Source organism: Lytechinus variegatus, chromosome 4 (assembly GCF_018143015.1).
Source record: "Lytechinus variegatus isolate NC3 chromosome 4, Lvar_3.0, whole genome shotgun sequence".
Classification (NCBI taxonomy): domain Eukaryota; kingdom Metazoa; phylum Echinodermata; class Echinoidea; order Temnopleuroida; family Toxopneustidae; genus Lytechinus; species Lytechinus variegatus.
In genome coordinates this window covers 43,700,257-43,718,973 of record NC_054743.1, presented here as the reverse complement: position 1 = coordinate 43,718,973, position 18,717 = coordinate 43,700,257, and the positions used below count along the sequence as shown (strand labels likewise).

The window sequence follows — 18,717 nt, the reverse complement described above, 5'->3', positions numbered from 1 at the left end:
CTATCCCTTTAAAAACAAATCACAGTCCTTTATATTTCTTTATTACATCATTACCTTAATAGTTTCCGTTTATAATAAAGCATTAACATCCGTTCATTTCTTTATTTTCATTTAATTGATTACTCAAGATGTTTTATGTGTTGATTTTTGGGGGGAGATGTGCTTTTTAGAACGACCGTAAAGTAACCAGTTAGATGGGATGGAAAGTCTATATGCAGGCTTTTAATTTCTTTTTAATTTTAATCATCTTAAACTTTTTTAACTTTAACTAGGCATATAGGTATTCAACTTTTCTCTTTATACCTTCCATTTTCGCTCACCCATCCACAACCTCCCCCCTCCACCCCACAGCCCTGTGAGAAAACATTACAGTTATGTTAGTCATTTCGTGTCCAACTCATACATCATTCAAAAGCAACACGTTTTCATCGCATTCGAATCAAACCAAAGACCACATTCATTCATTATTCCAATCGCAGACTCTCACATTCATGCGCCCAAGGCTTTAATCAATAGATACTCTAGACGCCGGATTTGGAGAAGCAGAAGGACGTTAATAACACACACACAAGTGAATCTTAACTCCCTTTTGGCGTTTATGAGATGGCACATGAGTTGAATCCTCGATGACTCAAATATGATAATGGGAATAAATTTTGTTCATGATGAATCTGTAAATTCACTAAACTGCTGTTGTTTCTAAAAGGGGGATGGGGCAGTTTGTGACAATAAGTGTTTTAATTTCACTCATTCTTTCAAATAAACATTTATTTGCTTCCATTTTTCATCAAATATATTTTTCCAATATGAATTATACAAAATCATTTCATAAAAGCTCCCTTCATTAATAACCTATTTGCTATAAGTATTACGCTAATCAATGATTTAGGGAGAGGTGAAAATGAGGAAATATATTAACATTCTGCAGATATTGAGATGCTATACTGATTACGGGCGAAGCCAAGAGCACGTCTATCTTTGAAAATAAATTTTGATACTGCAGTTTTACAATCGTCAGCAGAGTATAACATTAAATTTAAATTGACATCTCATGCTTAATAATATTTATTTAAAAAAAAGCGTATTGAAAACAAACCAGAGGGGCAGATTTTTTTTCTCTCTCGTGCCAAAAACTGAACATACCACCAATATATTTGTAATAGAATAATTATAATCCGGTTAATGATAAACAGATTAGGGTATTTTGACCAACGCAACACTTGATCCAATTGTGTATATATCATGTATATGGAGAGTGGCATGCCCCCCCCCCCCCATGGTATAGCCTATCCGCTGAGGAAAATCGAACCCCTTTCAGTTAAGTCCCCATGATATCTTTAAAAAAAAATACGCAAAATATCATAAAATAAGATCATACTATGAACCATTTTCCGGAAAATGTCCCTCCAACATTTTTTGGGGAAGCCCCCCTCCCCCCCCCTCAATTTTACCGAACCCTTTATTCGCCCCGAAATCGAATTGTGTATATACTGAGGTCTGTATCAAACCATACTTAAGGGGAAAAGCGTCAATATTTGGATATTTATAATCCTGTTATATATAAACAGATCACATAACAAGCCAATAAGGCAGGGTAGCTGTCCCAGTGCACTATTCAGGATTATATTTCTCATCCCATTCAGAGGTTGGTCGACGAAACTGAATACGAGTTTTCCTTGAGCGTGCATGTTCGTTTTTATTTCCGCATCTCTTGAAGTTTACGACTTCACGGCCTGCAGGGGCAAGGGGGCATGTTCCCTACTCAACCCCAGTAAAAATAGTGTTACTTTTTTATATCCTGTCTGTGTGTCCATCTCTCTCTTTACCTCCGCCCCCCCCCCCCCTCTCCCTCTCTCCTTTCATTGATTCTGTTCACATACATGATATTCCACATAGACATATGATCTATCTTTCTTTTCATCTCTCTCTCTCTCTCTCTCTCTCCTTCGATTTCTCTCTCACACGCTGCATACCCTGACATTCCCCCCCCCCCGGTCCATCATCTTAAATCTTTCTATTTTACACACTCACGCAAACACGTTGTCGATTATGAACTATTCACAAGGTAATACAGTACTAGATGCTGTTATAAAACAATTTTGCTGGTATAAGAAAAGTTATATTTTTCAATAAAAAAATACGACTCATATAAAGTCGGGGCCCCGCCCCCAACAATGTGAGTGTCTCTATTGCTGGATCAACGCTACTTAACTCGTTGCTACTTCCTCCTAGTGCAAATTGCAAGCATAGAACGTCTATTATAAGTGGCCGTTAGATTTAGGCCTTTAAACGCACACCTATCGGACCGGGTGCTCAACTCCATTTCAAGAGGGGTCGTGGAAAGGCCCTCGACGATCCTCATACCTTTTTTCAACAAAATGTGTACAAAAAAGCAAAAATAATTACTTTTGATGTGAGTGTGCTTTGCGTGCCCCCCCCCCCACACACACATAGCCTACACCTTCAAAATAATTATTACCGCGGTCCCTATTAAAATGGTGAAATTGATAACACTGAAATTTGATTGAATGTATATTTTTCATAATATTTTGCAAGCATTCAGCAAGTTAACACGCTGTTGCCATGAGCATCTTCTCTTGAGCTACATTTCAGGTCTACTGAATATTTCTTTTTATTACCCTTGCGAAGAAATCAGTGAATACGTCCAATTTGGAAACTGAAGACCAGCTACCAGATGAGCTACTAAATCAGCCATGTTAGCAACTCCTCTATTCTACCTCCCCTTTTCCCCCTCTGTCTCCAACTCTCCCCTCTCCGCCGCATTCATCCCTTACTCTCACCCATTACATATATATTTCTCCTTATCACAAATAATTTTCCAGTCTTATGCAGTCAGTGGCCCGTTGCAGAAAGAGTTGCAATTAATCGCAACTCTAAAAATCTTTCGCAAATTGATTTTCAACCAATCAACAGCGCGCATTTGGGACTTGCGATTGATTTTTTGACTTGCGTTTAAGCGCAACTCTTTCTGTAGTCTCATCGCCCTCCTTCTTATACCATAAATAATTTTCATTACTTTTTTACAATTTCGTTTTGGTATAGAAAGACATATTGGTCATCAAAAGTTTGCAAAAAAATCACATATGATTGAAGGCACACTAATTGCCATTGATCATGAAAATCAGAAGATAGATTCAACAAAATTAATAAAGCACTTACCATTATTGCAGATATTCAAGGCAAAGTTGTTTGACAAAAAATTAAAAAAGGTCGTTATTAATCGAGTGCACCCGGATCGCTTCGCTAGATGGAGTCCCACTTAAACAAGTCTTTGATAAATATTATCGAAACTTTTGCTGAGATTGATTTGCTCTCTAGCTTCTTTTCCGTGGCTGTTTCAAAGTACTGCGACGGAAGGCGAAGGAATGAAACATTTCCAACTCGGATAATCGTTTTTATACCATCAGACCGCTCCTTGCTTCAAATGAACAGCAAGAAACTCAATGCACTATAGCGCCATCATGCGCCGACTAGTCAAATGTTTTAAAGGGAAAGAACGTTCACGAGGGGAAGATGCTATAATGTTTTACCAGTATAAATTGTAACTCCAAAGAGAACTTAAAATTTGAAAACAAATTCGATTTTAGAAGTGAGCAAATCTAAAAGAAAAGAGAACATTTACGGACTGCATTGCACTGACTTAAACTATTAAGTACTTTCTTCTCTCTAATTTATTTTCCCTCATTTTTTCCATTTTAGTTATCAAAAAATATATCAATCTTTAATTACTTTGTTTCCTGTTCTTTAATTATTGAATCATGTATCTATACATGCTTTGAATTTCCTAGATTATCAAGTACATGTATAGTGGATGTCTGCATATTAACATAATTTATAACTTTTAATAGTTTTCGACAAAACTTTATCAATTAGAGTTTGACTGATTCTTCTGCTTTATATTTATGCTTAACAACTTTATGTGCATGATCAGCTATAGGGTGCACAGAAAAAAAATGTGGTAGATGACTGCACCAGTAATTTCAATCCGGCGTTAATTTGTTGGTCTTCGTTCAACACCCATGTGTGTTATTACAACACCTTTGGTCGTTACTTAGGTGTTATGTTCAATCTTCAGTGTGTAATTTCAACACCCCTGGATGTAGTCCACTAGGGATACCAACTGATGTCAGTTTTTAAGAACACTCCTCTGATGACACCTTCAACTCTGAAGTAATCACACCCATATTTTCCAGCAACTTTGTGAATTTATGTGTGTCAAATTGGGGTGCCGGCGACATTGAATGTTTGTTTGTTTGTTTTTGTTTTGTTTTACAGAGAAATGCCGTTATGCAAAATAATGCTATTCATCATCATCCAATTTTATATTGTGGATTTCCCTTTAACATGTTTAAACGGTAATGAGTAGGCCAAGTATAATTATGATGCATGCCCAGCAAGAGAACGGCATTCATCACCAGTTAGGCATGTAATATACCATGATGAATATTACGACAACGATGCTGTCTTCGTAAGATGTCGACTGTACACTTTCGCTTTTCAAAGATCTGTGTCTCTGTCCCTCTCCTCCCTCCACCCCCCTCTATAGCTCTCTCTCTCTCTCCCTCTCTCCCCCTCTCGGCCCCCCCCCGTGTTTCACTGTGTGTGTGTGTGTGTCTCTCTCTCTCTATGTATCTGTCTCTGTCTCGTTTATCTTTATAGAGAATCACCCCAGACACATACACCCCACCCACACGCAACCTTCGCTTGCGCCCTCCCTCTCTCGTATTTCGTTTGAATAAATTTACTAAACAGAAAATAATCATTTTTTAATTCTTTTTTCCCTGTTACATAATATTCATCTCCAAATGAATCAATGAAATTAGTTATACATAGTATACAATATTACAATCCCCTCTCTAAGGAAATAAATGCAACTACTAAAAAAAAACAGCAACAGCCAAATAAAAAGGTAACCATTCACACACACACACTCCACACGCTCTGCCATCCTCATTTTTTTTTCTTCACTTAACTTCCATTAAGTACTATGTGCTACAATGATATTAGCTTGTCTTGAAACATACCTTTCATCGGATAATAAATCGTTTCATAATTTTATTTGTATAAAGAAACTGAAATGTTTTGGGGAGGAAGGCACTTGTTTTGCTATAGTCATGATAATTGCATAGTTATCGCGTATACAGAGTGGTGAATTAACATGCTATGCTATCATTCTAAAGGGCCTATATTATAAAACTACACTGATCAGACTGCATTATGGGTAGTGATCCTGGCCAGATAGGAGTATAGTTAAAGACTTCTGATTTAAGCTCTGGTGACCCCACCCCCATGCGTTTATTGCTAATACAATTCATTATAGATAATGATGAATGTGTTCAGAGGCGCCAATTTCGTGAGATATTTTGTCCATCACGGGAGGGAGGGGGTGAGGGGTGAAGAGACCACCCTCTCGATAGGTTCCTGCATACTAAATTTCTTAAATCGAGGGGGCCGGGCACGTCCACACCTCCACCGGGATCGCCGCCAATAATGGAATAAATTTGATATGTTCTGGTTAAATCCTGCGATTTGTGGTTACATTTTCAGAGCTAACTATTGAGAAATTTCTAATCAATATTATATTGAGGATTGATTAACTCAGATTAATTTGTCACATTTGAGGCTTTACTAGTAGTAGAAATAATTAACCACGTTTGAATCAGTTCCGGTAATGAAACGGCCGGGGTGTCGTTCCTATTGATCGAGGATCAAAAGATTTACTAATTGTGCGAAGTTATTCTATGTAATTTCAGGCACTGTGGCATGTGGGGCCTATTCGTGGGGCCTCCCCCGGCCCCTATATGAAAAAAGTAGGGATTTTAATAGGGCACATCGTTCTAAGCAGTCATGTGATAGTATTTGTCATGATATTAGATTTTCATTATTTTATTTAGTACGCCTCCGTCATGTTTCGCCTTCCCCCCCCCCCTTGTTTCCCTCAATACGTACATGTACGCCAGCTCAGTGATTTCGGCAGAAAATCTCGAAATTAACCTTGAACCCAAGTTTTGTTCAATGTTTATGAAATTTATGAAGCATGGCGAGCAGCTGTTCTGACTTGGATGAATGGTCTCAGTGGCGTAGGCTATATACCGGGGGGGCAAGGGTGCCCCCTCTTTGGCGCGCCAGAGAGAAAAAAAATAGAAAGGGAAGAAAATGGAAGAAGATAATCACCGCGACATGAAAATGGAAAGGAAACGACGTTGCTGTCTAGGGTGGAATGGGTCGAAAAATTTAGCACTTTCCGTCGTCATCTTAATTTTCGTGGGGGCACACTTTTCTTACAATACCCCCACCCCCGTGCCGGGCAACGTTTTTCCTTGATACGCCACTGGCACTTTGTGCCCAAATCTCACTGAACTCATCCTCAGCAACATATTGCTAGTCTTTATATCCTAGACCCAATATAGTGTATTATAATGTGATGCACAACATTATGTCCTAATCCGGAATCAGATATTGAAAAATAGCAATCACAGCAATATAAAAAAATCCAATAAAATAGTAGGGATCCAAGTACAGTTTTTATTAGAAGAACTTTATGTGTTTGACCAAAGATTATAAACGAATGTGATAAAGACTAGCTTGGAAACACTGCTGGTCATGTGACTGTGATTAGCAGCTGGACTGCACTGTATTTGTACCACGAAAACAAACATCTCTCAAGTCAAATAATATAATTCCTGTTCGAAGTCGAAGAAACACAGACAATAAAGCCCAACTAGGTCAACGTTTCATTTCCGAGTTTCAGTGAAGAATATTCGTGCAATGACCACCACATCGAACGACTCTTTATTTCGATCTTCTTTCTATCATATCACAGCGAACAAGCTGGTGTTGTTGGGGGTTCTATTGCTTGGAATCATCGGGGCAGCTATGGCGGAACAGAAGCGAGTGGGTGGGATGACAGGCGTGACGTCGCTTGAAAATGGTTTAGTTAGCGCCGAAGATAAGAATCTAATTCAGGGATTGCTTGATAAGGCAAGTATACTTTTAAAAAGATAGTGAATTAACATTCCAATACTGGCCTCCCCAATACTAATTTCTTCAACTTTTTTCAATCATGATTTGTATTTGTTTTATTTTACTTTTAGTTTTTTAGTTAAAAATCTTTGAAGATTTGTACCGGTAAGGCCTATTAGTATTACTAGTATTAGGGCATGATGTAGACCAAAAGCTTCGGTCTCTGTTATGTTGGTTGTTCAGCTGAACTCCGTTGGCTTCACTCACCAAATACAGAGACCGAAGTTCTAGCGCGATCTGTACAGGGGACTCAATGGCCATATGTTTATGTACTTAAGATCGGACAAAACGGGGAAGTGAATTTGCGTGACAGCCGAGGTAAGTCACTGTTTTTGTTCCTTTTAACTTGATTTTTCTCCGTTTTTTGGCAATTAATGCCAAGAGGGAATATTAATTTGCATTTTGGTCGCAATTATTGTCAATTTTTTTATTCATTAAAGACAAAAATTGAAGAGCCCCGATGGGGGGATTTTGCATTGCAAGTCCCCTAATGGTGGCTGCACGATAGCGAGCCGTCTGTGTACGAGGAGAAATAAAAAAATGTTAAAAAACTCCTCGAAACAGACGGCTGCCAGCTGTCTAGGCATGATGAAGAGCTTGCACTGATATTGTTTTCACACTAAAGTAAAAGCATATGATTACTCACAACTAGCCTAGGTCTAGTTATGTACTGTCGTGATGGCATTATCGTGATATTGGGAACCGTCCATCGTTCACGTCATACAGCAGCGCTTTATTCAGTCACACTCACACGCACGGTTCTCTATTTCCACCTCGATTCACTTTGTACACAAGTGCACTTATACAAAATGATGAGTGGTTCCCGAAACCATGATTTGGCCGTCATGACTGTAGGGAAATGGGTTTTCCGTGATAGGCTAGCGCTACAGTATGCCTGTGGTTGTGTCTGAAGAGTTCTACTATTTAAAGTGTTATATTTGTTGCTTATCTAAAACTATCTTGTTCAAAGTCTTGTTGTTTCTCCTGATTAATTCTGACCTTTTCAAGTTGGTAATCAACTGATCAAGGACTTTTCATTGAAAACTGATTCTATGTGCACTTGTAACTGTAAGTGTGTGTGATGTACAGTAAACCCCAATTGAGTTTTGTCAGACATGTATCAGTCAGATCTGAGACCAACCTTCAACAACACCTTCCCCCAAAAGACGCGATATTAAGGGGAGCATTATTTTTTGTCCGGCAAGTTTCCTTGATTTTTATTGGCTTTAACAGCCTTACGCAGTGTTAGTGTTACTAACTGTGTAAACTTAGATAATACGTGCGACAAGTCCTTTCATGATACGCTCCCAGACCCAGGCCAGGCATGCCAGGGCTCGAGTCTGGTTTACATGTAAGTAGATGTAGACCTACCTTGTTCTCATTACTAGTTTACTGGAAATCAGTTTGGAAAAAACACTTGATGTAAAGTGATCTTGTTTTGTTGTTCCGGGAACGCTCTCACTCTCAGTGGGTTGACATGTTTTGCATGAAATTGGAAACGACAGACCCGCATTTAAACATTCTACACACAGTATGTTGAGTAGCACACACAAAATATGCGAAAATTGCTTCCTGAGGAACGGTTGTCTCCTCACTTACACTGAAACCAGTTAATGAGTCAGAGCGATCTTGAAAACTACATTGCTAGGTGGTTTTCCAAACCGGTTTGGAAGCTTCCAAGACCACTTCGGCCGTTCTCATTACTAGTTTCCAGTGAAACTAGTTTTAGGATGGTAATGAGAACGGGGTCGAAGTCTGCTGAAATAATGAGAAGCCAAACTATTGTGTTGGCTCAGTTGGTAGAGTGTCCGTTTCACAAAAGTGCGACCGGGAGGTCAGTCCCTGGCTGCATCAGACCAAAAAGCTAAACCATTGTGTTGGCTCAGTTGGTAGAGTGTCTGTTTCACAAAAGTGCGACCGGGAGGTCAGTTCCCAGCTGCATCAGACCAAAAAGACGTTAAAAAGATGAGACTACATGTAGCTGCTGCCCTATTTTGCATCCAATGATTTCTGACACTGCTCAGTGGGTGCCGGGCCAACAATCAATTGGGCAAAATGAATTTTGGAAGTATTTCTCAACACTGGAATAGGATTATTTATGATAGATTTCAATAAAAAAATATTTTAATTTATAGATTTTCGTATTAGAGCATCGTTGCACTTAATGCATTGTACACATGTGTACAGTATTTGTGCATTTCTCTTGTTTATTTAATTTGATTTTACATGTAGAAACTTGATTGTAATTGTAAAATTGACTACTTAACTAATATTTAAGACATTGCACTCTTTAATAGGTACCCACTTTTGAACCACATAGCCTACATATGTTTGGGACATCATGGTTTAAGCAGTGACTTTCCCTGGTTTTAAGTTATAAATACTAGAGTTTAGAATACAGACCAAATAGTCTATATCAAATTACTCAGGGGCTGGGGGTTGTTTAGTTAAAATGCTTAGGAGAGCCCTGGAAGCTAAAAAAGAGAGCACTGAAAATTCCCATTCATCGGAATGTTAAAGCTTATTCAATGTTGCAGATTTAGGCATTACGGTAAGTTGTGAAAAGCAGCTCCCAAACATAAACAAAAAATAAAAAATTTACTGTATGTACATGATATGCTGCACTGGGTATACATGTAGGGTATTGTTTTTCAGTATCATTCTCATTCTAATCATTCTATTCAATCTAAGATTAAGAGTAATGGCAAAATGAGCCTGTAATCAAGACATTGTACATTATGTGTGCACATACATGTTTGCAATGCAATAAAAAAAATAATGATAAATAAAAATCACTTCTCAAAAGTGTAAATTTCCAACCTTTTGCTATTTTTACTATTAGGATTATTTTATATCATTATCATCATTGTTGTATTATTGTTATTATCATCATTATCATCATTATCATTGTAATTATATTAATATTAAAGAAAATTAATGTTTGTTGCTGTTTTTAGTCAAGTAAAAGCAGATTTAAATCTTGACCTAATAAAAGCTGTGTACCACTGTATGAGTAGTGGAAATATATTAATGACTTTGTGATGATCTTCCGTAGACCATTGACTTCAATCACCAGTACATTTAGCTCTAAGGTCACCATCTGTTCATTAACATTTTTCTCCTCTCTTCCCCAAATTGACAATTGAGATAGCACAGGAGATCATTCTTGTGCAATAAAAGATATTTGTATGCACCTTAATGCAAGCTGCTGTTTCATTCTACTTGTACTTCTGTACCCTACAATTTGCTTTCAAGAAATTCATGAAATTATATTTTTCTTATTCATGTGTGGATAACCTCAATTTAAATATCATGTTGCTACAATATTAGCCCCAATTACCAAAATTATGGGTGTATTATATGCTGTACTCTGTACATCACATACAGATATAAATGGACCACTCCGTTTTTCCAAGATTTTTGATATATTATCTTCTGTATCAGGTGTATATGGTCAATTCCAGCGTAACGGACATGACGTTCAGACAAATTTTTGTAATTCAAATGTTTATACAGTAGAATTAGCAGTCTTTTGATAATTGTTACTAAGCTTATCAGACACATTTAAGTATCAGTTACATACACATAAAATTTCAAATCGTTTCATTGAACAGTTGCGGAGAAATTGCACTCTTTGTGAGCGTAACGGACATGACACGAAATGGACGAAGCATTTTTACCTCCTATTGCTTATCAAAATTCCTGTGAATTCTTAGATTGCATGCACCTGACATTGGTGTTAATTTAACCTTAAGACCATGCTCTATCCATAAAATAGTGTTTAACAACAGTTTTGCAGTGCATTCTGTATTCCGAGCTCAAAATGTAGCGTAACGGACATGACACACGAAGCGTAACGGACATGACAGTTTTGTCCACTTTTTGTAAGCGAATATAATTATTTTATTACAAGATATGGTACAAGTCTAATTGTTTACATGTTAAGGCTAGAGGTTAGAGACACATATCATAACTGGTAATCTGTAATATCTCCTATTATTTTGCAATTTGAGAGGGGGTCTTTTTGTACAATATTTATAAAACAAAAAAATATTTAGAAAAATTTATTTTACACCGGTTAACAACAGTTAATAAGTATTTTCCAGTTACTACCATCCGCCACACCTAATTAAAGGAAAAAAAGTTGATAGAAAAGATTATTTTTTATTCATGCCCTAATATTTGATAATATACTAGCGTAACGGACATGACACCCTTACGAAGTGAACTTCATCAGCACTTCTTAGTTTGAAAATGGAAGAAATATCAATAATGAATGTAATTATGTAACAGCAAAGTACCTTTACTGACAATCTAATGAAAAATATGTAGATATTATTAGCAGGTATCATTAAATTAATAGCTATAGCCTAGGTGATAATTTTATATTGAATACATTTATCGTACCACTACGACATACTGAGAAGACCAAATCTCTTTTTTTTGTGAGAAGAAAACAAAATTTACCAGACCTGTATAAATCCATGAAGAACATATTATGGAATGTATTGTATGATAAAGAATATATACTAGTATAAATGTCAGTTTTAAGATTACAAAAAATTGTATTAAAATTTAATAGCAGTACCTGGAAAGCGGTCTTTCATTATCGATTATATACGAGTTGAAAGGTAATCGGAATGCTTGTAAATAGCTTCTGAGATTTTTTTTTCATTCAAAATAACTATCATCCTGAGTATAATCATCCTTTCATCAAATCTTGGATGTTCTAAATCTTACAATCTTGCTTGCTGACAAACGTGGCTGTATCTACATGTAATTTTGTTTAATTGTCCGCGCTGCTTGTGTACAGTTGAAGATACATCATTCAAATCGTTATTATGGCTGACCAAAATACTATGACATAATTTATTGATCGCGCCACATTCTTTCCACGGCCCCTTTGCTTTGTGATACTGCAAAGAAGTGCCACTGTAGATTCATGGATTCATATAGCTACATGTACATCATGAAACACAGATATCCGAATACAAACTTGCTTTTAAATGTGATCCCATGCCATCACTGAAGAAGTACATGTTGAGGTTGGTGTAAGTCAGATACTTTGAAGTAATATCATCAATGATCATTAATTCACAAGTTGGAGTTTTATCATGCTCCAAACTGTCAGTGCAAGAACCTAAGATAATAAAATGTTTGTTCAAACACGAATGATGCAGATTGTGATCTGAGTATGTTGCCAGATCTAGCTGCATCTTATCCTAATATTATGTAACATACCTTTAATTCTCAGAAAAATCTACCAGAACAAGAGCTGAACTTTCATCATTCACCAACTTCTAAAAATAGCTTGAATGACATGCAGATTCTATGAAATATTACATTCAGCTATCCTCAAACAATTGAGACTAACCTCAGTCTGTGACACTGAGCCTAATATTTTGTTTTTGTAAATGCTGCCATTTGCCATATATAAGGCGTCATGTCCGTTACGCGAATTGTCATGTCCGTTACGCCATTTTTATGAAAATGAGAAATGGTAAGGGAAAATGATTGCTACACATGGTAGGGGGTTTAATTCTAACATAGAATCTGAATCTGCAGTACCTTTAGACAAATTTCCTGTAAGCTGTGAAAACTTTAAGTGAAAAACGTAACGGACATGACACTGATAATGGTAAAGAAATCACACAAATCTGAAGACAGATTTCTGTAAAATTGATGAATGGTATAAAATTTAACAATTATTTTCTGTTGATTTAAACATTAATCAACTATTCAAAAGTTAAAAGAGACCTCTGGGACCTTGTTTGCTTTTAGTAGAGACAGAAAAGATGAATTGTTCAAAAATAGCCAAATTTTTTACATTTTGCAATATACTATTCTATTTTTTTGATGATGGAAAAAACTACCAAATTATATCAATATTGCGATTTTTCTATTGGAAATTGAGACTTTATAGATTACTTTTTAAGAAAATTTTACTGCTTGAGTGAAATCTGAAACTTCATTTTTTCTCTAAAGTGAACATTTTCCATGGAATTGCCCATATTCTTTATATTTGGTTTATTTGAATATTTATGTCATTTGTATTTTCTGATGTTATATTTTATTTATTGTAATTATTGCTTATAAATTTTGTTGGAAAAATTGAATAAATGAATGAATGAATAAATGCATAACGTTTATTGAATGCTCTCAGTTTCATGCTTTGAGATTGATTTTGAGATGGTGGTCTCCCGCATAATGTAAATTTCATAGTTAATTTCGTTATTCTCAGTATAACAAACAATGTCTTCATCAGGATTTCAGGTATAGTGTACTTTGTTGTCTAATATTGTTAAGCTTTTGCAATTAGTTTATTGATAGTAATCAGTAAATCATAACCAATAATGAATTAAAGTTTAGCTTGAGTTGATGGTCTCAACAGGCCTGCACTTTTGCAATTTTGTTCATAAATTCATGAACATACATTGTATTTTCGTTTTTTTTTACGAAAAAAAATGTCTACACTCTACGATTATTGGTTATGCCATTTGCTTTCTGATTATTGTTAACCTTTTCTACTTTGATTGTAAACTATGTATTTACATGTATAAATGGTTGTAAACTGTAAAACCCCTAGATGTAACCAAGCCAACCCCAATCTCTATTTCATGCAGGTAAGGCCCGATGCAGAGCTAAAGGCAGGAAGGAAATTTGATGAATTGACACCTGTAGCATATGCAACCCAACTTGTGAATGGAGTCAACTATTTCATAAAGGTATGTATCAAATATTTAGGAATGATTACATGTATGAACATACGGTTTGAGTCTGCCAAGTAAAATCTCTTGGGACTACAAAAAAGTGTGTTATACTTCAAAAGAATGTACAAATGAGACATTGTTAATGTTAAATAATTGCCCTTTAATCACCCCCAAAATTATTCCCTCTAGTGGCATGGTCGTCCACGTTAAAAAAGGCCTAATTCCATGTGTCCTTTTTTTATTAAGTGTCAACTATAACTTTAATAAACAATTAACTTAGGATTGTGACAACCAACATGTTTACCAGTGAGAAAAAAAAATACTTTGGCTTGGCTCAGTTGGCTGAGCTGTGATTTTTAAAAAAATCTGTAGATGAAAAGTCGCTTTTCAACCAAACTTGGATGGTAGATGGACTGGGGGACCTGCATGTTATGCTGCAGTCGGAGGTCACATGGTAAGGTCAAAGGTCATTTTCAGGTCAACGTTAAAGTTTACATGCAAGACTCTCTTATGACACCTAACTCCGCAACCGTAAGTCGCTTTTCAACCAAACTTGGATGGTAGATGGACTGGGGGGACCTGCATGTTATGCTGTAGTTGGAGGTCACATGGTACATGGCTCTTATAAGTGTTATTCCATCCCAGTCATTTCTCAATGAAGTTTCAATACCATTCTGTTGTGTGCCCTCGCAAATCACGATATTTCTGGTTATTTTCATAAGTGGCGAGACACAAAATCCCTTTTGCCTTGTTTAAATGTAGTTATCTTTTTGTTATTTTGAATAATTGTCATGTAATTTTTAAATGAGTATTTTTTGTGTCATTCTATGCTCTCCCCTTTCTCTACCCCCTTTCTCTCTCCTCTCCCTCTCTCCCTCCCCAGGCCAACACCGGTGGCACAGGTGACAAAAGATATGTCGTCATTCGCCTGCACAAGTCATTCCGTGATGATGTGACTTTCCACAGTATCCAAGTGGATAAGACAGAGGCGGATCCTATTACATATTTCTAGATTCTTCAATTATATTCTTCATTTATATTCGGACTCATCAATATCTCCAGCATGTTTTAAATAGCAACAAACTTCCATTGCCTAAATAAAAAATTATTAACAATATGCTGTCAGTATGTTAATAAGCATTGCACAACACACATTTAAAAAACATATTGAATCTTTTTCCATTGAATTATGGCCATCATATGGTTATATTAAGCAGTAGTAAAAAGCAAGATTTATTGCTGAGAAGTTTTTATGTGAATCTGTTGTATGGTTTTTCAAAATATTCCTATATCTGTGTTGTATTATTTAAATTATTATATTGGGTGATTTCCTTCAAATATTCATAAAAGCAATCCATTGAAATATTTCAGAAAACTTCAGCAGTTTTAATCGTCTCTAAATTGTGCTTTCTTGACCAAGACTCTTTTCAAATATGATCCCCGGGATATGATCAAGTATATTGAAATAACGCATTCTTTGTGAATAACTACTACATACATGTAGCTCTTTTAGCATTTAAGCTGTGTCTGTTGTGAATTTACATGCCATCACTGTTGTAATATGATATATGTAATTTCCTGGTAAATTGTGGGAATGTTTTCAACTTCTCATATTACATTTTACATCTAAAGCAAGGATGGCACTGCTTGCAATGCAGTACATGTATTAATTCTGTCAAGGGCTTGTGGCGGGGGGGGGGGGGGGGGGGGGCGCAGCAAGGTACATGTACTCTAAGTGTTTTATAATCTACCATCTGCTTTTTAACTGCAAGTACAGTATGTTTCACTGGCTTTGCTGCTTTTTCATTCGGGTTGACCACATCTCTTTTCATCAGACATTGAGAATCAGGATTATTTTCACCCAAAGCATGATAACTGATATATGCACTTAAAATTGATGGTCGCCTTTATTCAGTAGTTTTTATCTCTGTTTATGACTTTCTCTCTACAACTTTGATCTACATCTGCTCATGTATGTTCAAAATTGTGTACATGTACATGTATATACAGTACGCTGTACATGTTTTTGTACAGTTTTTAATTATGGTTTCCAATGCTCGGATTTGTCACATGCTGAACTATATTTTAATATATAATATACATGTAAAATGAAAGTGAAACAAGCAACTCCCCACATATACATGGCAAGGTATGCTGCTAGTGAATATGATGACTTCAATCATATGAATAGAAACCTTGATTATATAGCAGTAACATGAAATGAAACAAACCATTTTTTGTATCTCTCAGCGTATGATAGCAAAGTGTGCTGTTTAGATAAAAATATGATGGCTTCGTGTCACCCTACTGTAGTCAATAATATAATCATAAAACCATCTGAACTTTAATCTACATTGAGCTTCCATATCCCATTTCCTACATACATGTAGTTTTGAAATCTTTAGAGCCATTAAATAGTAATTTAAACCAATATACTCTGGTAATTTCAGAATCAGGTTAGCATGTCTCTGTCGTGAAAACTATTCTTCAGGTATATGTCTAAAGAATAAATCAATATGCAATATGTCAAAATGAATGCATGATGGAAGAAAAAAGAAATTTCTATATATTTTATACTCTCAACTTTCTTACCATTTTCACATACGTATTATACTATCTCCGTGATTGGTCAAAAGAATAGAATAATTGATGTCTTCTTCTGTTTATTTGTTGAAAAAAAGTACAACTTTGTTTTTAAATTTAAATGTATAGAATCTTCTTATATGGATACAATAAACTTATTTCAGCTTTATGCCAGTTTTCATTGTTATTTATTTTTTTTACTTGTTTGTACCTGTATATAGTGTTTTACACAAGCTACCTACTGTGTATCAGCACGAGGAAAGGATCGGCACAGTTGGTGTAATGAGCCAAAACTTTTGAGAGGGCCAGAATTGATGTATGGAATAATTAACTTGGAAAAAAAATGATGCAGGCAGAAGAAGTGAGCAAGCAAAAATTTAGGTTCCTGGGTTTTTACATAATATTCAGAAAATGATATGAACTCCTCAAAAAAAAGTTTGGAAATCTGAATTTGATCGATAATCCCTCTTCGGTTTTAGTAAATATCAATGTGTAATTAATATCAATGAATAGATCATTTAATTTTCTTTAAAATGATAGCCTATATGATATGATTATCATTCACATGGAGGTGCAGTGCCTTGAAATGTGGGGCAAGGTCAAAATTCCAAAGTTGCAAAATGACGCAAAATTGACAGTCACTGTTCTTTTTTCCATGGTGATGAGTAAGTTTCTTCAGTAATTTCTTTTGTTTTCATGCACCTTAATATCAACATTAACATGGAATCAAACACACCTCTGCATAAGCAAAAACATAACAAACAAACAAACATGCATGGGTATTTCAAACAACGACACCAACCATGTTATCTCACAGAACTATCACTTCAGAAGCAGGGGCTTGGTTTGAATGCATTTTCATTTCTACTGACAGACAAAAGAACCATGTTCTGTATTGACCCTTCATGACTATTTCTGCTCGTTTTGCAGCTTTTCAATTCAGACCTCATCCAACACTTTTGAATCCTGCTCTTTTCGTGATGGCATGATCATAAGAAGCATGGTATCATCTTAAAGAGAATTAAATGATCTTTTGAATGATATCAAATATGCATTGTGTAAAATTGGGAGTTGGGAGAAAGGAATGGTCAAAACTCAGATTTCCAAACCCTTTTTGCTCGTTTTGCAGCTTTTCAATTCAGACTTCATCCAACACATTTGAATCCTGCTCTTTTCGTCATGACATGATTATAACAAGCATGGTATCATTTTAAAGAGAATTAAATTATCTTTAGAATGATGTAAAATATGCATTGTTTAAAATTTGAAGTAGGAAGAAATTAATGGCAAACATATTTCCAAACTTTTTTTGAGAGGTATATTTCACTCTTCTTTCTTTTCCCTCTTTTCTTGATTGTGAAACTTAGGGCCATGGCCCCCCCCCCTGTCCCCTCAACATCCCATCTCATCTGCCCAATGACTTGAAAATAAATATTGTGGGAACATGTGTAAATTTCTCAACAAACTTCTTCATTTACAATGCATTCCAGAAAAAAACACATCGAGAATGATATATCTTGTTTTCATAATTTTAATTAACACATTCCCCTTTTTCATTAGCCATTTAATTTTTTTCAAACCATTCATTCTTTATCATGGAAAATTAAATCTGTATTGCATGCATAATATGCAAATGATGGCATTTAAATAGAATGAAATCACATTTCCTGAAAGTTCAATTTCTGCCTTTCGACATGACACCTCTAATGACAAAAGTGACCAAGGGGCAATAAAGCAGTGTTAGTTTGAGATAATTCTTGCATTTGATGTTTAAAAATGGAAACATTTGTCACTGCAGTTGGTCAATTCTCAATCAGGACTCCCAATTTACCAAGATCAGCCCTGCATCAAATCTTTAGTACAGTACCTTTTAATGCTATGGCAGGCAGCCATTGAAAAAGAGTTTGTCTCATGGGCATTATGAAAATGCAATCACTGCTTTGAAACGAGAGTAACTTTCTTAACCTTGTTTATTTTTTTATTTGAGGTGTCGTATACATTCAAACTTCAAAGGGCAGAAATGAACTTCCTGAATGCGTTTCTTTTTTCTTATGAATTCTGCTACATCACAGTAAAAGATAATCCAAGTTTCAAAATATGAGTCAATTATTTTTGTAATTCAAATATGATAGATGATTAATAATTCAGATTTTTTTTGTGGGATGCACTGTGTGATCAAAATTCACTTGAAACTTCCAGAATTTGTTTCCTCTCAGTTCTCATGTTTTAATTAAAGTGCCAGTTGGAGACGCATCTTTCCTGTAGGATTTCCTGCAGTCCCCATTGACAAAACATTAGGGACTGCAGGAAAACTGCAATGAAAAGATGCATGGAAGCCTATAGCAGGATACCTACTCTGCAGGCACAGACCCCTTGGTTT

At 35.8% G+C, this 18,717-nt stretch overlaps 2 protein-coding genes across 2 annotated transcripts in view; one reads left to right on the top strand and one right to left on the bottom strand.

Moving 5' to 3' along the window:
* Nucleotides 1-3,377, bottom strand: part of LOC121414133 (tubulin alpha-3 chain-like) — a 34,886-nt gene extending 31,509 nt beyond the window's left edge. The window contains exon 1 of the mRNA XM_041607201.1: nucleotides 3,181-3,377. Coding sequence (XP_041463135.1) covers nucleotides 3,181-3,183 — 3 coding nt within the window. The 5' untranslated portion in view covers nucleotides 3,184-3,377. The remainder of the gene's footprint in view (nucleotides 1-3,180) is intronic.
* A 3,288-nt stretch (nucleotides 3,378-6,665) lies between these two features.
* Nucleotides 6,666-15,092, top strand: LOC121414132 (cystatin-A2-like). Its single transcript, XM_041607200.1, has 3 exons — nucleotides 6,666-7,002; nucleotides 13,668-13,769; nucleotides 14,638-15,092. The coding sequence occupies exons 1-3, from the start codon at nucleotides 6,790-6,792 to the stop codon at nucleotides 14,764-14,766; spliced, it is 444 nt and encodes a 147-aa protein (XP_041463134.1). The 5' UTR covers nucleotides 6,666-6,789; the 3' UTR covers nucleotides 14,767-15,092.
* The last annotated feature ends 3,625 nt before the right edge of the window (nucleotides 15,093-18,717 follow it).

What these genes read in the sequence shown, in the direction of transcription:
- LOC121414132 (XM_041607200.1), top strand. Translation starts at nt 6,790, where the DNA reads ATGACCACCACATCGAACGACTCTTTATTTCGATCTTCTTTCTATCAT. An exon ending in TTCAGGGATTGCTTGATAAG is followed by an intron (nt 7,003 to 13,667) that starts GCAAGTATACTT and finishes TATTTCATGCAG; the next exon opens with GTAAGGCCCGATGCAGAGCT. An exon ending in GAGTCAACTATTTCATAAAG is followed by an intron (nt 13,770 to 14,637) that starts GTATGTATCAAA and finishes CTCCCTCCCCAG; the next exon opens with GCCAACACCGGTGGCACAGG.